This window comes from Leptosomus discolor, chromosome 11 (genome assembly GCF_034619465.1).
Source record: "Leptosomus discolor isolate bLepDis1 chromosome 11, bLepDis1.hap2, whole genome shotgun sequence".
NCBI classification, from domain to species: Eukaryota; Metazoa; Chordata; class Aves; order Leptosomiformes; family Leptosomidae; genus Leptosomus; species Leptosomus discolor.
Window position 1 is genome coordinate 22,702,505 of NC_141401.1, and position 18,724 is coordinate 22,721,228.

The following is an 18,724-nucleotide window of genomic DNA, read 5'->3' on the forward strand; positions in this document are numbered from 1 at the left end:
ACTGAACACCAGCACTAAAACACTATGCATGAAAAACATTTCATCTACCTGCCAAAAGTAAACACAGATGTTGTGGAAGGAATTAAGATTAAGCAATTCAGTCACTGTGATCAAAGACCAAAAGAGACAGAAGTTCCAACAGCAGAAAATAACGTGGAGAAATAGAAAAAAAACCTCAAACCAAACCAAAACACAACTTGGGGAATAAACCACTGTGTCTTTACAATGGAGGTACTGCACACAGTGTCTTACATACACAGTGAAAAACAGTCTTTAAACAGTTTCTATTTAAAATATCCAATCATAAGGAATTATTTTAGATATCTACATCTAGAATCTACAGCCAAGAATGAGATCATTTCAGTGGTTCTGGTTTCAAAGCCAGACTATATATGACCCAAATTATGTCATGTTTCTTGATGTACTAAACATTAAAGCCAGCAAAGAATGAAAGATATTAAGTGATGTATAACATTTCAAAACTCTAAGGAGTAATTGCATGTTTTGATACACAACTTATCAGGAGCTAGCACAAAAACATTCACCCTGGTCACAAAGCCTTGCAGTATTCTTCTATACACTTTACACAACATACAATCAATTCTTCTCTTGTAACTCCACAGAAGCAACTGTTTCTGAAGAACAAATCAACTACTCATTACAGAAACTACTTCATGTACCAAATCACCCAAAGGTAAGCACCATCTCTTACAGCATTACTATGCAAAAAGTCAAGTTTTCCTTTCAGCCGCCTGCAATAGCAATATATTGCCAAACGTATTTGTAGGAGTGTTTCAGCACTGTCAATGTCCAGCAGAAATTTCCATACAAGTTCTTCCCTACACGACCACTTTGATGAAGCGTATTCCAAAACTTTAGAAGGTGTTTCAGAAAACTACATTTTCTATTGAAACAAGTCATCCCTCACTTTTTCGTTCATTGAGATGCCATGTGATGATACAAACTGAGTGTAGCAAATGTATCATCATCATTTTTACTAGCTGTAACACACCACCTTTCACAAAAAGGCGACAGAAATTCAACTGTCAACTACTTCATTTATGAAGAGACAGATCTGATGTAAAACCTGAACTGTCTATTGAAAGCTGTGGTACACAAACACCATCTTATCTACACTAAGAATATGAAATCAGAATACAGAACATGCAAGCTGCTGGTTTTCCAGTTACAGATTGAACCAGTAATCTTCAAGCATATCCTCATGAAGAGCGTAAGATCTGTTTCCGTAACACAGGAACCACACCTGATAGTACTTACTACTACATTCTAAAGGCTGGGCAACCACAGTCAATGGTATAACATTATGGACCAGTTTCTGCTTAAAGGATGTATAAGCCTTTCTATTTTTTTCATTTTCTGTTCCATTTTGTCACTTTTTTTCCACCTCATGTTATTCTTAACTGTGCATATGCAAGTGTTTGCCCCATTGTTCCTGGCTCCTCACTGAGCTTCAAAGCCCTCCTTCCTCAACCTCCTCCTTAAGGAAGGGAACAAATTATTCAGTTTAGCTCGATTCTTCAAGAACCTGACTTGGCCTATCATCTTCTTCTTCCCGAAGAAAAATCAAAGTGCAGCATTTGAGAGATCAAATTGAAAGTCAAATCTCTAATTTTCTCCATTATTCTCAATTCTGCAAGAAAAAGCCAGATATCTCAATCAGTTTAACCTCAGACCAACCTAAATGTGACAATTCTCAGATTTCACACATTATTTTTCTTCAGATATCTTTACTGACAAGGTTCAGGAGGGCCCAATGAGATAAGTATATCCCAAAGCTTTGCCTCAGGAATGTTATATTTTCACAAAGAAGAAAACCTGTTATTCTACTAAGAATACAATTATGTAAGCAAAAATACAAATTTACCTTTCCCTGTATTTATTGTAATGAAATCTTCTTTAAATTAATACACAGATTTCTCAGTGCCTCTTGTTTCTTTTAAAGGCATTAAAATGTCTGATCACCAATAAGCTCAATGAGCAACATGAAAGATGACTAAGTAAATTAACACTTCCAAATGCATCGCTTGCATTTAGGAGCAATGTGCACAAGATAATACCGCCATATACTTTAAAATTCATGCAATGATATACCGTAGATAAATCGCACTCAAATTTCCTCGCAGCGCTGTAGGCTTCTGCAAGTGTTGGCTCTTCATCGTTGACTGCAAATATAGTCCAATAACAAAACTTCATTCTAATCTCCTCTCACCCTTAGTCTCAAAATACAAGTCAATTCTCATCTAGCTTTCCAGAAGCCTCTCAGATGTCTTAAACATCTATAAAATGTGTGATTTAAGCAAGTCTACATGATTTCTAACCTAAATGAGACATAGTATGAATCCAAAGTTTCAGCAATCAGCATGAAGAATTTTGAGGACGAAGGATGTTGTCCCTGCCTGGTGTTTTTCTAATCACTTCCAACATAATCTCACAAAATAAAGCAGAAACACCTCATACGGCCCAAGAACTTCTATAAACTAAGCAATATCAGCCTGAGTCCATCTGTTACATCAAACTGACACACAATATACACTGGCCTGACTACATGTACATACTTTCCAATTCCAGGTCTAGGACTCTAAAGTGTCAACATTAAAGAAAACAAGCTTCAAAATTAACTGATAGAAGCTACAACTTTAGCTAAGTTTTAATTTTAAAATTAACCTAAATCTAGAATATGATACTAATAACTCACTTTAAAAAAATTATCAAAACTAAGGAGTTAGTACACTGCAGAATGTAAACTTCTGTGCTTCATAATCCCAAGATCATTTAACAAGTTAAATTCAACTTTTCTGTGGTAGAAGGCTTCTAATAATGCATTCCTTGAATTGTTATAGGCCATTTTCTCAGTATTGCAAGGTACTCTCTGAACAGCTTCAGGCACTTCAAAAATTTATTTCTAAGTATGACAATTTACTGAAGACCCAAGAATACTTTGCACCCAATCCAGGTCTCACGACCGTGTGGAAAGCTGAGAGACTGGACTCAACTGAGTCAAAGAATAGTTTTTAAGTGCCAACTATTGTGACAAGACAGCAAAAAATTATTGACAGTAAAAAGCCTTATAACTCTTCTCTCTGTTAAGCAAAAGCAGAGACGGTTTTAAGCAAACCCTCTTTTTCATAACCAAAATGTATACACTTTCTGCGATCACCCAGGGAAACTTGTTATTTCTTTTCCCTTTCTCCAAAACTTAAAAACCCCCTTATGTTTCAAGTAGTCTCACAGTGCACAACACTCTTAACTCACTTTAACACAAACACTCTTGCTGCTCTCCTCTTGCTGAACCAAAGCAGCTGCAGGTCACCTCCAGCATATGCTATTTCATATCCTTTCTAAAAAGGGACTTCTGACAACATTGAAATCAAGGCTTCAAAATGAACATCCACTTTCACTTCCAGAAGCACGTACAACCTTAGCGCTACAGCATTCAAAGTCTGCAACTGATGTGGACCTGATAAGGCCCTGCACCTGGGGCAACCCCTGGCATCAATACAGGGTGGGGGGCGAGTGGATTGAGAGCAGCCCTGCCAAGGACTTGGGGGTGTGGGTGGATGAAAAGCTGGACCCAGCAATGTGCACTTGCAGCCCAGAAGGCCAACCCTGTCCTGGGCTGCATCAAGAGCAGCGTGGCCAGCAGGGCAGGGGAGGTGATTCTCCCCCTCTACGTTACCCTGGTGAGACCCCACCCAGGTACTGTGTCCAGCTCTGGAGTCCTCAGCACAAGAAAGACATGGACCTGTTGCAGCAAGTTCAGAGGAGGGCCACAAAAATGATCAGAGGACTGGAGCACCTCTCCTACGAGGACAGGCTGAGAGAACAGGGGTGGTTCAGCCTGGAGAAGAGAAGGTTCCACGGAGACCTCACAGCGGCTTCCAGTACTTAAAGGGGGCCTGTAAAGCAGACGGGGACAAACTTTTTAGCAGGGCCTGTTGCAACAGGACAAGGTGTAATGGTTTTAAGCTAAAAGAGGGTGGATTCAGACTAGATACAAGGAAGACATTTTTTACAATGAGGGTGGTGAAACACTGGCACAGGCTGCCCAGAGGGGTGGCAGAAGCCCCATCCCCGGAAACATTCAAGGTCAGGTGGGACGGGGCTCTGAGCAGCCTGATCCAGCTCAAGCTGTCCCTGCTCACTGCAGGAGGGTTGGACTACACGACCTCTAGAAGTCCCTTCCAACCCAAACTATTCTATGAATCTCCTTCTTAAGAAAACAGCTACATATCAAAACTTATCTTCCTCACAAAGGTAGCTTAATAAGTAATTCAGCCTTGGTAACACAAGAATTTACAGGATCCCATGGCAAAAGTGTGTTAAACTGGAAAGAAAACTTCACTGAGGTGCATGAGGCAGGTACAACTGCTAGCTCCAGTTTTTGTAATTAGAAGATTCTATATCAAAAAGGAAGAAGTCTATCACAGAATCTGAAAGTAGTGCACCCCAACAAATCATTACAATAGCACACACACAGATCTCAACCTCTGTGACAAACTACTGTAATTATTTTGCTGCCATTGGAAAACTAGTATTTTTTTTAAATAGAGAGTGCAAGACAAAGATCTTTTCAAACAGGAATATGGTCAGGAAGCTGCAGTAAGGAACATTGAACCATGAGCATCTAGATACGGTTTACGGGAGCTGCTCTGCAAATTTCATGTATCATGTTGCCATCACCCAAACATAAAAGACAGCATGACGCCTTTCCAGCCAACCTAGTGGAATAAGCCAACACTATACTTCATCTAAACTCTTAAACTAGTGGACAGGAACCCTTTAGGATACAGATATCCAATAGGGACAACGGGATGGCTTTTGAACCTGACAGGATAGTCTTCTAAAGACTTGCTAAACTAGATGTGGCACTTCGTGTGACAAAAACCCTCCGGGAGCAAAGCTTTATTCTCATGGGCTTAGAAACAAATAAAAGGAAGGACTTCAAACAGCATTAGGCAGAGCATTTAGGCAAACATCTCAAGGTGACAGTCCATGTAAAAGATTTTTGTGTATGAAGTTCTACAGCTCTTCAGCATCCCTCGAGAGCTGTACACAAAGCACCTAGTTGTCGTTCGGAACAGACACAAATCCCACTGCACAGGTAGGAGTCTGAGGCGTACCTACATTCTCACCTTCTATCTGAGCTTATGCAAGGGGTAAAACGTATCACCCGTGGGATTTTAGCTATGATCCTCCTGGCACACCTCGGGCAGCAATTGTTACATAGCAATTGTTTGGTGGTCTATGCTAAATGATGTGCTGTGTAGTTCATTCAGCATGGTTACTTTCCCAGAGAAGACCACGAAGGCTTTCCCCCCTTCACCCCTAGACAAAACCTTCCCAGGCTGTAGGAGTGAAGCATTACTCACAGCAGAGGAGACGAGCCAGGGAACTTAAGCCAGCTGGATATACAGAGGTGCATCGGATCACATGGGATGCATCCAAGCATGCTGAGGGAGCTGGCTGATGCCATTTTGAGGCTTTCTATCACCTTTTTGAAAGGTTATGGTGATGGAGGGGGAGTTCCTGACATCTGGGAGACAAATGTCACCTCCATCTTCAAGGGAGATCTACAGGCTGGTCAGACTAACCTCAGTATTGGTAAGATCATGGAGGAAATCCTTACAGAAGCTAGCTTCATGCGCATAAAGACGACTGGTCATAAACAGTACTGGAAGTTTATGTAAACATAAACATCTGTGAAGTTTACACATATGCTAGTAAAAGATGACAACTTTTAACTTCCCATAAGAGAATAAATCAAGCATGCACTGTTCTAAATAGTGAAGTTTGTATTAAACCACTCAGATTAAGACTTGCATGACAAAGGCAAATAGTTCAAATACAACTCAAATTTGTTAGTGGAAAAAGCAGCACAGAATATGACTTGATAGACTATCAGAAATTGTTCAGCAGCCAGGCTAACTTAACAGACAACTCTTTTTGCTGCCAGTGTCATCACTGATTTTGCAGATATCTTAAGAGACTTATTATTATAATTTTAATTAAGATAATCAAAGCAAGTTGTACTTCGCTTCAGTGTAGAGTTTATTTCTCTTAAAAAAATGTTCCTTTTACATGGGATTCAGATCTAGCACATCTGTGCTTAAGTATACCAAAAGCCAGTAATCCTACCATATACCTCCCGACTTGAATTTCACTGAAGAATTTATTCAGGCTGTAGTTTCATAACTGCCAACAAAAAGGCAGGTCCTGCTGCCCTATATCACCCATTCCATTTCTACTCTTCCCTTGTGCTGGCACTAAAAGCAATTCAGCTGAAAAATACACTTTCTCTTCTGGTCAAGTTAGGTTTTGGTGAAAGAAAAACACGTAACCAAGAAGTCAGGATCATTTCCCTTCACTGAAAACTCACACTTAGGGCACCACCAGTGTAAGCAGTACACAGATGTCCGCTGCCTTTTTTTTTTTCTTCCCCACTCCATGCAAGTCCCAGCTCTTCCTCCCCACTGGGCTTAGGTCTGCACAATAAACTAACAGCAGCTACACGGCTGGCAGAAATTACTAACTTGTTTAAACTACCAGGTTGTATCGGCTCCTCACGCCATCTAACGCAAGAGGCAGCGAAGGCGAGGTGGGAATGCATGGCCAGGGCAGGACCACCAGGCAGCAGTAACTCATTACAGTGGCTCTGCCATACTGCATAACTGAACCTTTAGAGCCTTTTAAAAACAAAAATAAATGGCAAACTTAGGCTTTTGGGCAATAGTATTTCAAAGTTATTATCTAAACATCTGATTTTACTTACTTTTCATTACCACAGGCATTTCTGAAAGCCATCTGACAGCTGCCTTTACCAGACACTGTCTCATCCGGCCATATAAAATCTGTAATGTTGTTATTTTAAACCCCAGATAAATGCTGGAGGCCAAGTGCCATGTCAATGAAGGCTAGTATCCTTCTCAAGTTATGGCAAGGATGCGAACTAAATCACCCAGATACCGATAGCTCATAAATGCCTTCCCACAACTCCCCCATGTGTCCAGAAAAAAACCCAGAATTTCTCCCCGCTTACTGGGAAATACGTAGTTCAACATCCAGCAGTGCAAGACACTAAACCACAGCTTGTCAGTCCTAGCAACATAGAAGAGAGTGCTGTACCAGTGAAAAGAAACAAACAGGTTTGCAATGATGTTCAGCATCCTATCAGTCTAGCCAAAGCATGATCACTTTTGTTAAACCCCAGCTTTTTGAGGGTCTCCTTAGTGCTCTTTTCCATATTTCCTATTCTCCCTTTTTTTTTTTTCAGTGACCCTCAGGTAGAAGGGGAGGCTCTATCAGTTATTTCCATTCCTCAAAGAACATCACTATGTATGGATAATTAAGTACTGGTTAATATACCCACATGCATCACATGCAAGGAAGTGTGCTACTAAAAGCTGCAAATAACATTGCCCCAACTATGTACCACTTTATACACATCAAAATTATTAACAGTAACAGCCAGTGAATGAATTCCTCAAAGCAAAAAGTTCCAAGGGTATTGGAGAAAATGTTGAGATTTGCTTGTGTTTTAAAAAGAATTCTTAAAATTCAAGGCACATATATCTTACTTTCTAGTATATAGTATCTACCTGAGATGAATTTTACCTTTTCCCAATTACTAAAACCCCAAAAATTGGCGTGTCTTTTCCTTTGCACATTACTGAAACTATTCAAACTGACCTACTGGACCCTTTGTTTTATGAAGGTCATATTTATTCAGTGGTAGCAAAGAAAGGAAAAAAATTCTAAGAGAGCCCTAAAAGTGATCTAACACCAAAACCTGATCAAGCATGTGTTTCGGGGCCTATTAGACCAAACTGCTGACAACTTTTCTGTTTTCACCACAAACCATACAGATATAAACCAGCATAATACAGACATTGCAGTATACTTCATCAGTGCAGGAACGCTCGTGACTGCTTTTGATTGCATTCCTTTCACATAGTTTTAAGAACAACATTAACTACAGAAGAAAATGACGTTTTCAAACAAAACAAAGATTTCACTAACCTTTCTCCTCAAACAAACCATCTAAGTTGTCTTGTACCCTAATATTTCAAACATCGATTTTGTGATTCATACTTAACTGTGAACTAAGGTTACAACTGGTTCTGTTAAGCTGTAATACACCTTCTATATCTAAAATATCTAAAGACTATTATAGTAGAGTATAAATACAGCATACAGGCACAAAGCCTTGCATAATTCTGAAAGAGTTCAGACTCGGGTATCCTGCAAAAATATTGCAGTCTTAGACTCAACATACAGAAGAGCTTTTTTTAAAAAAGTGCAGATTAATGGTATTTTCAAAAAAATCACTAAATACCTATACGGCTTAAAACTAGACAACTTTACAGATAACTTCAAGATTTGCATAAAATTAATGAGCACAAGATGCACTGTACACAAATGAAACAGGTAAATTGTTGGGGTTTTTTTAGTTGTTCCCAGTTTGTACCGCTCTCACAATAACGTTGTTAAGAATCATGAACTTGCCCTTTTTCACACATATTAATGCCTGCCTAGAAGCATGCAAATGAAGAACTCTACTTTTCAGTAAGAACATTTACAGTACTTAAGAAACTCTAGAAATGTGAACATAGTTAAAATAGAAAATTCTAATATTAAAAAGTAATTTTAATTCAATATAGAGTTATGACAAATCATTCATAATTATGTTGAGACTTTTACCAAAGAAGTTTCATTGGCTATTTTGGAGATGTGCACTGGCCATCATTTCTAGATTCCTATACAGCATTATGAAGCTTTCTGTAAAGATTTACCTGTACTGCTAAACACCAAAAGACACACACTTCTGTTACCTGCTAGTGAGGTGTGCTTTCTAGTGCCAGAAATGTTGAAGGCACCCATTCTTCTCTCAAAGAAAAAAATTAACATGAATTTCTAGAGTAAAATACACTTCATGAAGTTGCTTCTACATATCCAGAGGACTGTACTTCACATGCTTACTGTGATTTTAAGTTTAAGGGATATTTGTCTGCTTAGAATTAAACAAGGGAAACAACCCTCAGGACTGGTTAATGAATGACTTTGAATTAATTCTGTGCGAGCACAGTTTAGTTCAGAAAACAAAGAGGCCTTGCAAAGTATGCCAATAATCAAGTCTGAAATATCTCGACAATTTACAAGAATTTGAGGGAAAAGTCAAAGCCTTTTGTGTATACCACTCCCAATCACAAACAACAGGATGACTTCTGACCACACAAGTCAGCTTGCTCTTTATCTCAGTTTAGCCACAAGAACAGCCTACTAAAGTTTTCACATACTTTGATGTTCCTTTTTTGACAACATGTAAAAGACCAGGATTTAGAGCTAGTCTTTGTTAATAAACCTAAGTATTGATGTACACAGATGCAGAGCGAGATAAACAGAACTGGCAAAGGAAACAGAGGAAGCTCCACCCACCCTTCTCTAGAAACACCAAGTCCACCTTTTCTAGTGCCTATTCTTGTAAAAATTTGAAACTCTCCCTACCGTGACTTGACCAATGAAACGTTACCAGACGCAGTCAAGAAATCACCCTAATAGTTTCCTAACGCTGAAAACAAACTCGTCACGGGAGCCGTTCCACCGTTACACGTCCCCCACCAACATAACCATGTACTTCTCCGGCATAGCAGAGAGGGGAGACCCTCCTCGCAGCTACGGTCGTACTTCAGGCAAAACCCGGGCTCGTCCTTTCTCTCCTCCCGCTGAACTTTCCGCCTACCCGCGCTTCCTGGGTTCGGCGACAGGGAAGCTGCCGCAGGGAAGGCGAGGTTGGAGGGCGCGCCCCGCTCCGCGGGCAGCGGGACACCTGCGCCGCCCCCGCGCACCCGGCGCGGAGCTTCCCGGCCCACCCGGGAGCGGCCGGCGGGGCCCGCCGCCGCCTCTCCCCAGACAACAGCTCGGCGGAGCCGCCGCGCTGCCCGCGCCCCGCCGCCGCCGCCTGGCCCCCTCTGCGGGCCAGGGATGGGGCGGAGGAAGGTAACCGGGAAGCAGCTGCTGGGACCGTGAGGGGAGTCCCAAGGGAGCGGAGCCGAGAGAAGGGAACCGGGCAGTGGGAGGCACAGCCAAGCGCGGTGGGGGAGAGGAGCCGAAGGAAAACGGAGGAAAAACCAGCTGACTCGGTCCTCGGTCAGGGGAAAAGTCCCGTGAAAGGGGTGGGAGCGCCGAGCCGGCCGCAGGCGGCAGGGAGGGGGGGGCGCGAGTGGCCCAGGCAAGGGTGCGGTGGACCGTGCCCGGGAGCGGACAACGGAAAGGAGAGCCCCGGCCGGCGGCCCAGCCGCGGCCTGCCGCCGGGGCGCTGAGGCGCGGCGCCCCCGGAGCGGGGCCCGCCACCCCCCAACCCCGAGCCGCGCCGCGGCAGAGAGAGTGGGGAGGAAGGGAGGCCGGCAGCCCCGAGCTAGGGACGTAGGCCGGGGCCCCGCGGGGCCAGGCGGGCCCGGCCGCTCCTCACCTCCGGCGCCCGCCGCACAGGAGCACAGCAGGATTATCGTCCCCGCCAGATCCATCTTCACCGGGCCCAGGCCCCGCCACCGCCTACCGACAGCACATCCGCCCCAGTCGGCGCCGGGATGAGGAGGGGCGAGCTCCGCGCCTCCCTCCGCTTTGTCCCCCACCGCTCTGGGGGACCGCTTCCGTCCAACGGATCGGCTGGGATCGGCGGCCCGCCCCGGCGCCCCTCCCGCCCGGCAGCGCTCCGCTCCGCTCCGCTCCGCTCCGCTCCCCCCCCGCGCCACGACTTCCTCCGGCCGCCCGCCGCGCGACGCCACTAGCGGGGCGGGGCCGAAGAACACGCCAAGAACGCGCGAGCCGCCCCGCCCCGCCTCCCACGCAAGGGGGCGGGGCGGGGCGGGGCCCGACGGAAAGGAGCTCAGCGGGGCCGGGACGCCGGGGGCGGTGCCCGCAGGCTGCGCCCCAGGGCCCGGCGGGGCGGTGCCTTCCCGGCTGCCGCCGCTGGGCCCGCCCGGGCCGCGGCATAGTGGTGTTTTCTCGGCGAATCGGGGCGGGCTCCGGCCGAGGCTCCCGCCCGAGGCACAGGGGAGGAGCGCCCCGGGCCACCTCCAGGAGCGGGACCTCGCCCGGGTGCGGCGGCTTCCCGGCTGAGGCAGGTCCGGCCCGAGCCTGGCACCGCCCTGGGGTCGCCCGCGGGGCGGCTGCAGCCTCACGGACCCGCGAAGGGCTCCGCCGGGGCCGGGGGGGCGCCGGTGTGCGCTCGGGTGAGCGGGATCGACGTCCTCGGAGGGAAGGACGGGGCTGGTGCGGGACCCTCGCTCGTACCTGCCGAGCAGGCTCCGGCCTCCTCGAGCCGGTGTGGGAATAGCTGGGGGCCGTTCCCCGCAGCGAGGTCTGACGAAAGCGTGAATTCATGACATCAGCTGGTGCCGTTTATCAGATACGCGTTTTTCCTTGCAGAAACTGATTTACTCACTCCTCGAGTTTTATTTTAGGTCGCTCACTTTTTTTCATGCTCTACACAGTGTGAGGGATTGTCTCCATCGAACAGGGATCTTGTCATTTTGAGGGTGTCTGGAACAACCTTCGCGATTCAAATGTAAAGGAGAATCCTCCAACGACAATAAAAATGTGAGCCGTTGAGACAAAATGGTTCATTTCTTGTCAATATACTAATTTTTCCATTCACCAGTGCGAACTCAAATATTTTGTTTTTGTATTCGGGGTTCTCGGTTTACTATCACGCCTTTCTATTTGTGCTTTTCCACTCCTATTACCCTTCCAGATCTAAAAAAAAACCCCAAAACCCAGAAACTTCCCCTACTCACAGCTGTCACAGCTGGGAAGGGCTGTTACGCAAACGCACACACAGAAAGCAGGATTACATCGAATGTACTTCAGGTGAGGCTGCGAAAGTTGATGCAACTGTCTACAAAGAGCTCAGATAAAGGAACTGCTGAAAGCAGAGAAGAGAAATTGTTATTTCCAAAACTCTTTGAAATCGGTGACTAAAAGCGAAGGGCTCCACCGAGAGAGGACACGGGCTCACTGGGGTGCAGCCTGGGTCACAGAACCGCACGAGCTCTTAAATTATCCACCGTTTTATCCGCTACACCCCCCCACCACCACGGTCCTGTACCGCAGACAGGTAACAACACGCACCAACAGCCCCCGGGACGGCCGAGCCCCCCGGGCCACCGCGCCCCGCGCCGCCCTCCCACCCCGCCTCACCCCCGCCGGCGGGCGGGCACCAGGGGGCGGGGCGCTGCCCGCCGCCCTTCCCGCGCAGGCGCGGCCCCGCCTCCGCCGCCTGCCTGCAAAACAGGCGGGGCGGCCCTTGGACCTCTGCTCTGCCCCACCCCCGCTCGCCGTACCCCCGCGCGCCGGGACGGGGCGGCGGTCCTGCCTGGGGGGGGGGGGGGCGGGCGCGCCGCTCCCCTGCACCGCTCCAGCGGGGCGCCCCAAGGCACCTGGGAGCCGCCGCGCTCCGGGCGGCCGGCGGGGCCCCGGGACGCAGGCACGGCTCTGCCCTGCCCCGCGGCTGCCGCGCCCCGTGCCGCCCCTTCCGGGCGCGCGCCCTTCCCACCTGTTTCCTTCCCCTTCCCCAACGGCCGGCGGCCCTGCTGCCGTCTCCGGGCTTCCGCCCCGCCGGCGGGTTCCCCCCGCCCCGCCGGCCTCGCCCTCGGGGCGCCCCGCCCGCCCCGGGCTCCGCCGTGACCCGCGGCTGCTTCCCCCTCCCGCCCACACGTCCGTGGCGGGGCGGAGCCGCCGCTGCTATTATGGCGTCTTGGGCGCTGTTGGCGAAGGATCAGCCGCTGCGGTGCCAATAGAGAGCGAAGGAACCGGGCGGCCGGCGGGCCGGGCATGGAGAGCCTGGCGCAGCCCCCGCCGCCTCCGGGCTCGCTGAAGAGGGGCGGCGGGGGCGCCGCCAGCCCGCTCCTCCTGGAAGAGGCGGCGGCAGGCGAGGGCGGCTGCAGGGACGGGCCCGCGGCAGCTGAGGAGGGCGGCGGGCGGCGCAGCCCTTCTCCTCAGCCGGCCCCCGCTCCCGCCACGGCCCCTCGAACGGCGTCTCCCTCACTGTCCGCAGAGGGCAGCCCCCCGGCGGCGGACGGCGCGGGACTGGCAGTGCCGGAGAGCCCCGGAGCGGTGGCGCCTGCCTCGGAGAGCGGTCCCGCGGGGGCCGGCTCGGGGAGTAGCGGGGCTCCCAGCCCCCCGGGGGAGGAGTCCCGGAGCCTGGATTCGCTGGAGTCCTTCTCCAACCTGCACTCCTGCTGCCCGAGCAGCTCCGAGCTCAACAGCGACGCCGAGGAGGCGGTGGTGGTGGCGGGGGCCTCCACGGGGGACCCGGCCCCGGAGCCCGAAGGGGGTAGGCCGGCGGCGGGCTCCCAGCTCCTCTCCGCCTCCAAGGAGCGCTTCCCGGGCCAGTCGGTCTATCACATCAAGTGGGTCCGCTGGAAGGAGGAGAACACGCCCGTCATCACGCAGAACGAGAACGGGCCCTGCCCGTTGCTGGCCATCATGAACGTGCTGCTCCTGGCTTGGAAGGTACCGTGTGTGCGGGGGCGCCGCCATGGCGGGGCGGGCGGGCGGTGCCGCGGGGCAGCGCGGTGACCTGGACGCGCCGGCGGCGTCGGGGCGAGCGCAGCGTTTGGCGGAGCGCGGGGAGCGTGCGGGGGGCACCTGTGCCGAAACCGCGTTCCTGCACGGCTGGAAGCTTGTGCTCCTGGCGGCGCCCGCTTCCTGCCGTTGTGACGCGCGTATCTCGCATGGAGAACTTCGGAAATAAGTGATGGCTTGTGGTTTATTGCCAGTATACCACTTGGGTGCTGCTGTCGTATATAGACTGACTTTGTTGTCGCCTTAAAATAGAACTCAAATCTGGACCATGTTTTGCTAAACGAGCAGTATGTGGCTTGCAGATGTGGGCTGGTTTCTAGTAAGTGTGCGTTACTATTTATAGCACTGAAAACATGGGTGGTATTTTGGGAAAATAGGTTAGTTTTGTATAATGAAGTGTATGCAGAATTGTACAAAATACAGATTTGTACAAGTAACTGTCTGAATAATAGGGATACACTTGCACAGTTGTGCAGCATAGATTGTGTTTAATGAGTAAATCAGGTCGTGACCAAGTACAGCTTGGAGACCTGGAAGTTCCTGTGTTCCAATAGCCATCATGGGTATGGGCTTCCCCTAGTCTTAAAATAATACGTTTCAACTTTCAAGTGATTCAGGTGTAATGTAATTATTAACTTTTATATGTGAAAGGAATATCTGTTGAAGAAGAGCTGTGAGGTGGTGTGCATTGCAAAACAAGGAGGAGGTACTTCTCAAAAAATGATGGTAATTCAACCCCAAAAGATTGGCAAGTTGATGGAATGAGGTCATAGATCAGGAAAGCTTTATGTATCTTGTAGTATCAAGAGGAAGCAATTTGGTACTGGAGGAGTAGAAACCTGTTCACAGGTATAACAGGTAACATAGGAAAAGGTCAAGATAGAAATAAAGTTATAAGAAGAAATTTGTGTGAAGGAAGGCGACTTTCCAGAAGATTAATGATTTTGTTTGAGTTACAGTTTCTGTGCATTTTCCTGAGTAGAATAATAGGTCATATATCAGGAGGAAAGCTGGGGGTACATTGATGTAGCTATTTAGCCATGGGTGAAAGCAGTACAGGGAAGTTGTGTGTGACTTTAAGGTGTTGTCTTAGGGAGGTTCTACCATCCTCAAGAGGGTGTGAAGATTGTCTTAGACTTGAGTATTTAGCACTCGCTTTCTGTGCTCCCTCTTTAACATCTAGGGGTGAGTGGAGGGCCTCGGCGAACTTGTCATTCCTTGTCATTCTGTGTGGTGGTGTTTTGAAAGAAACTAGTTACATTAACCTTTCGTTTAATGAAAGCATATAAATGGGAGAGCATTGTTCTTGTTTTTGCATTCAAGTTTTTGGAGGTTTTATTCTGTAGCATTCTTCCTTTGCCTCCTTAAATATGATTGCTTTCTTCTTCTGTCCTCCATCCAGAATTTTAACTGACATTCTGCTTTGATCAGATATTACATTAGTGAGAATTAAGGTGATATCCAGTTTTATAAATAGGTGAAAATCAAAATGCCTCTTGAGCGTTCCTTACCATTTTTTATTGCTAGGATTACAGGAAGGGTTTTTTATAATTCTGCCTGTTTATCTAAAACCTCAGCAGAATTTACATAGGTTGCAGACAGGCAGCTAAATTGGTGAAACTGCCATCACATGACTTTCTATATGCTTGAGGGTTTTCCTGTTAGTTGGTTGTATATTGCCCCTGCTTATAATTGATTTTCCTAATTAGTGCCTCTGCAGATTAGCCTTTCTTTCTCCCAGTTTATAGTCAAGAACCATCTTTGCTCATTTGGAGTGGCAAGCTTGTGGCAGCTCATCTGCACCTCGCTGGCAGTAGCTAGGTACAGACCAAGGCTGAGGATGGACATCTACTTTCTTTTCACTTCTCCTGAACCAAGATGAACACTAGATTGGGTGAGGTAATTATAATTTGGGATCAAGGAAGCAGACCAAGAGATGAAAATGAATGAAAGCAGAGCGAGAACACCGTAGTATTAGGTGAAAAGAAGCTATGTGGCAGGGAAAAAGATGGAGTAAGGAGATGAGGAGGGGAAATAAAATTGTAACAGTGAGTGACAAGGTAAAAGTTAAGCTTTGATTGCTCTTCCCTGTATAAACCACCAACTTTCCTTCTCAGAAGTCTGTTCTGACAAGGTTGAGAGTTTTGGTTGTCCTGTAGGTAGATATGGCCTCCAATAACTTCAGATAATATATGCAAGTGCTCAAAGTTGAGAAACAGTAGTTGCAGTACTAGTTTTCAAGTTTTCACGAACACATCTCTTTACATGGCCCGTTACGTGCTTCCCGTATTCCTGGACAGGAGCAATAACCTTGAAATCCAGTGCTGTATCAGCTGTGCTGCTTGTGCAGTAGCGAAAGTTGAAATCACGTAACTGTGACAAGTGGCACATAATCAATTAGCTTAGAACCAAAATCTATATTTACCACTTAGTAAGAAGCGTGAAACCTTCAGAGGGTCTGTAGGCCATCATGTTTATGCCTAAAAACTCAGATTAATATTTGGATGTATTAAAGAGAACTCACCTTTTCAGATATTTCAGCTCCTCGAAATGCAAGCTTCTTAACCCCACACTAGAGTATGGTTTTAAATACACTTTTTTGTGACCTTCTGTTTGTATGTCTCAGTTGCCCTCATTCAAAACATTTTTTTGAGGTAGCCCTCACTGAGTAAAGAGAGACTTCAGGTAGTTTGTTAATGTGCTTAAAGGACTGCAATATCAAGAAGACTTCTGTATGTGCTGTACCTTAGGTAGATGTGCCATATACTCAAAACATTTCTTCCTGGTGGTTATGAAGATCTTGTTAATTAATGGAGCAAGATTCTTGTCTGTTCCTAGTCGTTACTCAGTTTTTATGCCTCTTGGAGGTATTTTTGCTATTAGAGATAAGATCTTTATTTAAAGATGCAAGTATAAAGACTACTTAAAAATAATTTATTCTTTTAGAGTGCTGCATCTATATGCTCTCATCTGTGAGATACTGGTTTAGCAATGCTTGGGTGTTTGGAAATTCTGGAATAGTAACACCCATTGGGACTGTTCAGGTTCCTTTTTGATAGTACCAGGTTTGGGAACTAAACTTGCGATAAAACTGCTACCTCTTTTATCCACTCTTTTCAAAAGAGTCTGGACATAACAACTTTGAGGTGGCAGATTGTAGAAGCTGTACTTCTAAATGTTACAATTATGAAATTGCTTTTCTTTTTGAAGTGTTTTTGCAGACTGCCTGTATAAGCTTAACTTGCAGTTTAGCCTTTAGGAGATAGAGCCAAGGAGTTCTGCCTACAGAAGTGTACAGAAATACTCTTCTAAGGAAGAAGAAAACCAAAGCCGTACAATACCAACTTGAAAAAGTAACTGTTGTGCAAAACAGTGTGGTAACTACTTAGGCTTCTGTGATGGAAATGAAAGCAGGAGTATCAAAACAAGCATTTTCAAATGTGTGCGCGAGCATGGGTGGTCTCTTCTGATGTAGAGTAGCCTAGGACACTGCCTTTCAGCTTGGTTAAATCTGAAGACCACTCAGTTTTTTCTGGTGCCTGTGGCTCACTCTGTAGTTAAGGTTTACAGCACAAAGCTTGCTTTTCTGAGTACTACTTGTGATCTTTGTTAGAGGTAGTTCATGTGCCACTTTCTCATAACTTCTTGCATTGCATTAAATGGTAATTGGGGGGGGGGGGGGGGTCGAGGGGGAGCCCTTCTCAGGATGTACTCCGTGGTGATCATCAGATGCCAAAAGCTTAATAAGGGTGCCACCTCATTCTGCTGTGTGTTTCTTGGGTAGGATGTGATGTTGTGAGCTGAAGAACTGTCAGCCTTAAAGTGTTGAACGGAAGTTCCATATCTGAAATGTCCAGGGAATAGAGAAACAAGTTGTTTTGGAACATAAAGTAAGCCTAAGGGGAAACATAATGTAATACAAATATATTGTCTTGAGAAGTGAGCAGCATGGAACATGTTGTCCTTGCAGCTTTTTATGTAGGAGAATAATCCCAGTCACATATTTGACAGTGTTTTTAAAGGTTTTTTCTATCACAGTCCTCTCAACGAATGGAAGGTTTGGGGATCTGTTCCCCACATGCCTAGTTCTACTAAAATTTTGGTAACTTTTAAAACTGTGTGAATTTTACCTATTTAGGTGATGGCAACAATGATGTGAGTAAATGTTATATAACCGTTTATGCTTAGATGTATCCAAACTGAGGTGCAGAGAAGAGGTACAGTAAGATATTTCTAGTTTGAAATCCTTAGGTTTAAGTTCTCATGAAACCAGCCTTTTTTCAGAGGAGCCCAGTACAGTGCGCTCCCACTGAGAGCTGTTTGGTGTGTCGGAGTCCGCAATGGTAGTGCTTGCTCTGAGGGCTGGCACTGGCCCTGTACATGTGATCTGCCTGTTCTTGCCGCTGAGCTGAACCGCCGTATGGCCAGAATTTGCACAGATTGCTCAGATGAGCTCGCTCAGCCGACGAAGGTGAGGTGCCGGTGAGCTGCTGCTGACTGCTCAGCAGGCCCTGGCAGCCTTCCTCCCTGCATCCGTGAGATGAGTTGAGCTCACGAAGCAGCAGGCCTGTGGCTCGGCGTTTTCCGGAGCAGGAGGGCTGCTCTGAGGGCCTGAAGGAGCCCTGGTTGAGGGGGGAGATGTTAAGGGTCTCGCGTGGCAGCGCGTACTGTCAGGCTGCTGCGCAATGTGTTTATGAAGCTGTAACACTGAGTTCAGGGGAGTTGTGTATTTTAGATAAACATCTTCTGAGACTATAAATAATAAGCCATTAGAAATTTGCATGGTCCCTTTCTATATGCATAGTGTTTTCAGAAGTGTTAGCTTCTGTGCAGGACTATATGACTTAATTTTTTTTAAGCCCTTCTGAACAGTGGGGTAATACAGTGGAAAATATTTTAAATTAGTAGTTTTTCCATTTGTAGTCTAATGCAGGGAAACTGTATAAGCTGTGCTAGACAAACTGTTCAATATGAAAATTCGTTTATCAATCTTGTCTTTTAATTGTGAAAGTGTCCCGACTGTACCTCACATTGTAGTTGGGCGAGAAGGATTTAGTTTCCTGCTCCTGAATGTGGGAACTGAAAAGTAGCTGGAGTTAGCAAGAGAGATCAGGGCAAAAGA

The 18,724-nt window shown here is 46.7% G+C and overlaps 2 protein-coding genes across 2 annotated transcripts in view; one reads left to right on the forward strand and one right to left on the reverse strand.

Annotated features, from left to right (window-relative positions):
* Positions 1 to 10,550, reverse strand: part of ADAM10 (ADAM metallopeptidase domain 10) — a 53,528-nt gene extending 42,978 nt beyond the window's left edge. Inside the window, exon 1 of the mRNA XM_086471844.1 lies at positions 10,487 to 10,550. Within this exon, the coding sequence (XP_086327970.1) occupies positions 10,487 to 10,541 (55 nt within the window). The 5' untranslated portion in view covers positions 10,542 to 10,550. The remainder of the gene's footprint in view (positions 1 to 10,486) is intronic.
* A 2,299-nt stretch (positions 10,551 to 12,849) lies between these two features.
* Positions 12,850 to 18,724, forward strand: part of MINDY2 (MINDY lysine 48 deubiquitinase 2) — a 34,230-nt gene continuing 28,355 nt past the window's right edge. The window contains exon 1 of the mRNA XM_086471846.1: positions 12,850 to 13,530. Coding sequence (XP_086327972.1) covers positions 12,850 to 13,530 — 681 coding nt within the window. The remainder of the gene's footprint in view (positions 13,531 to 18,724) is intronic.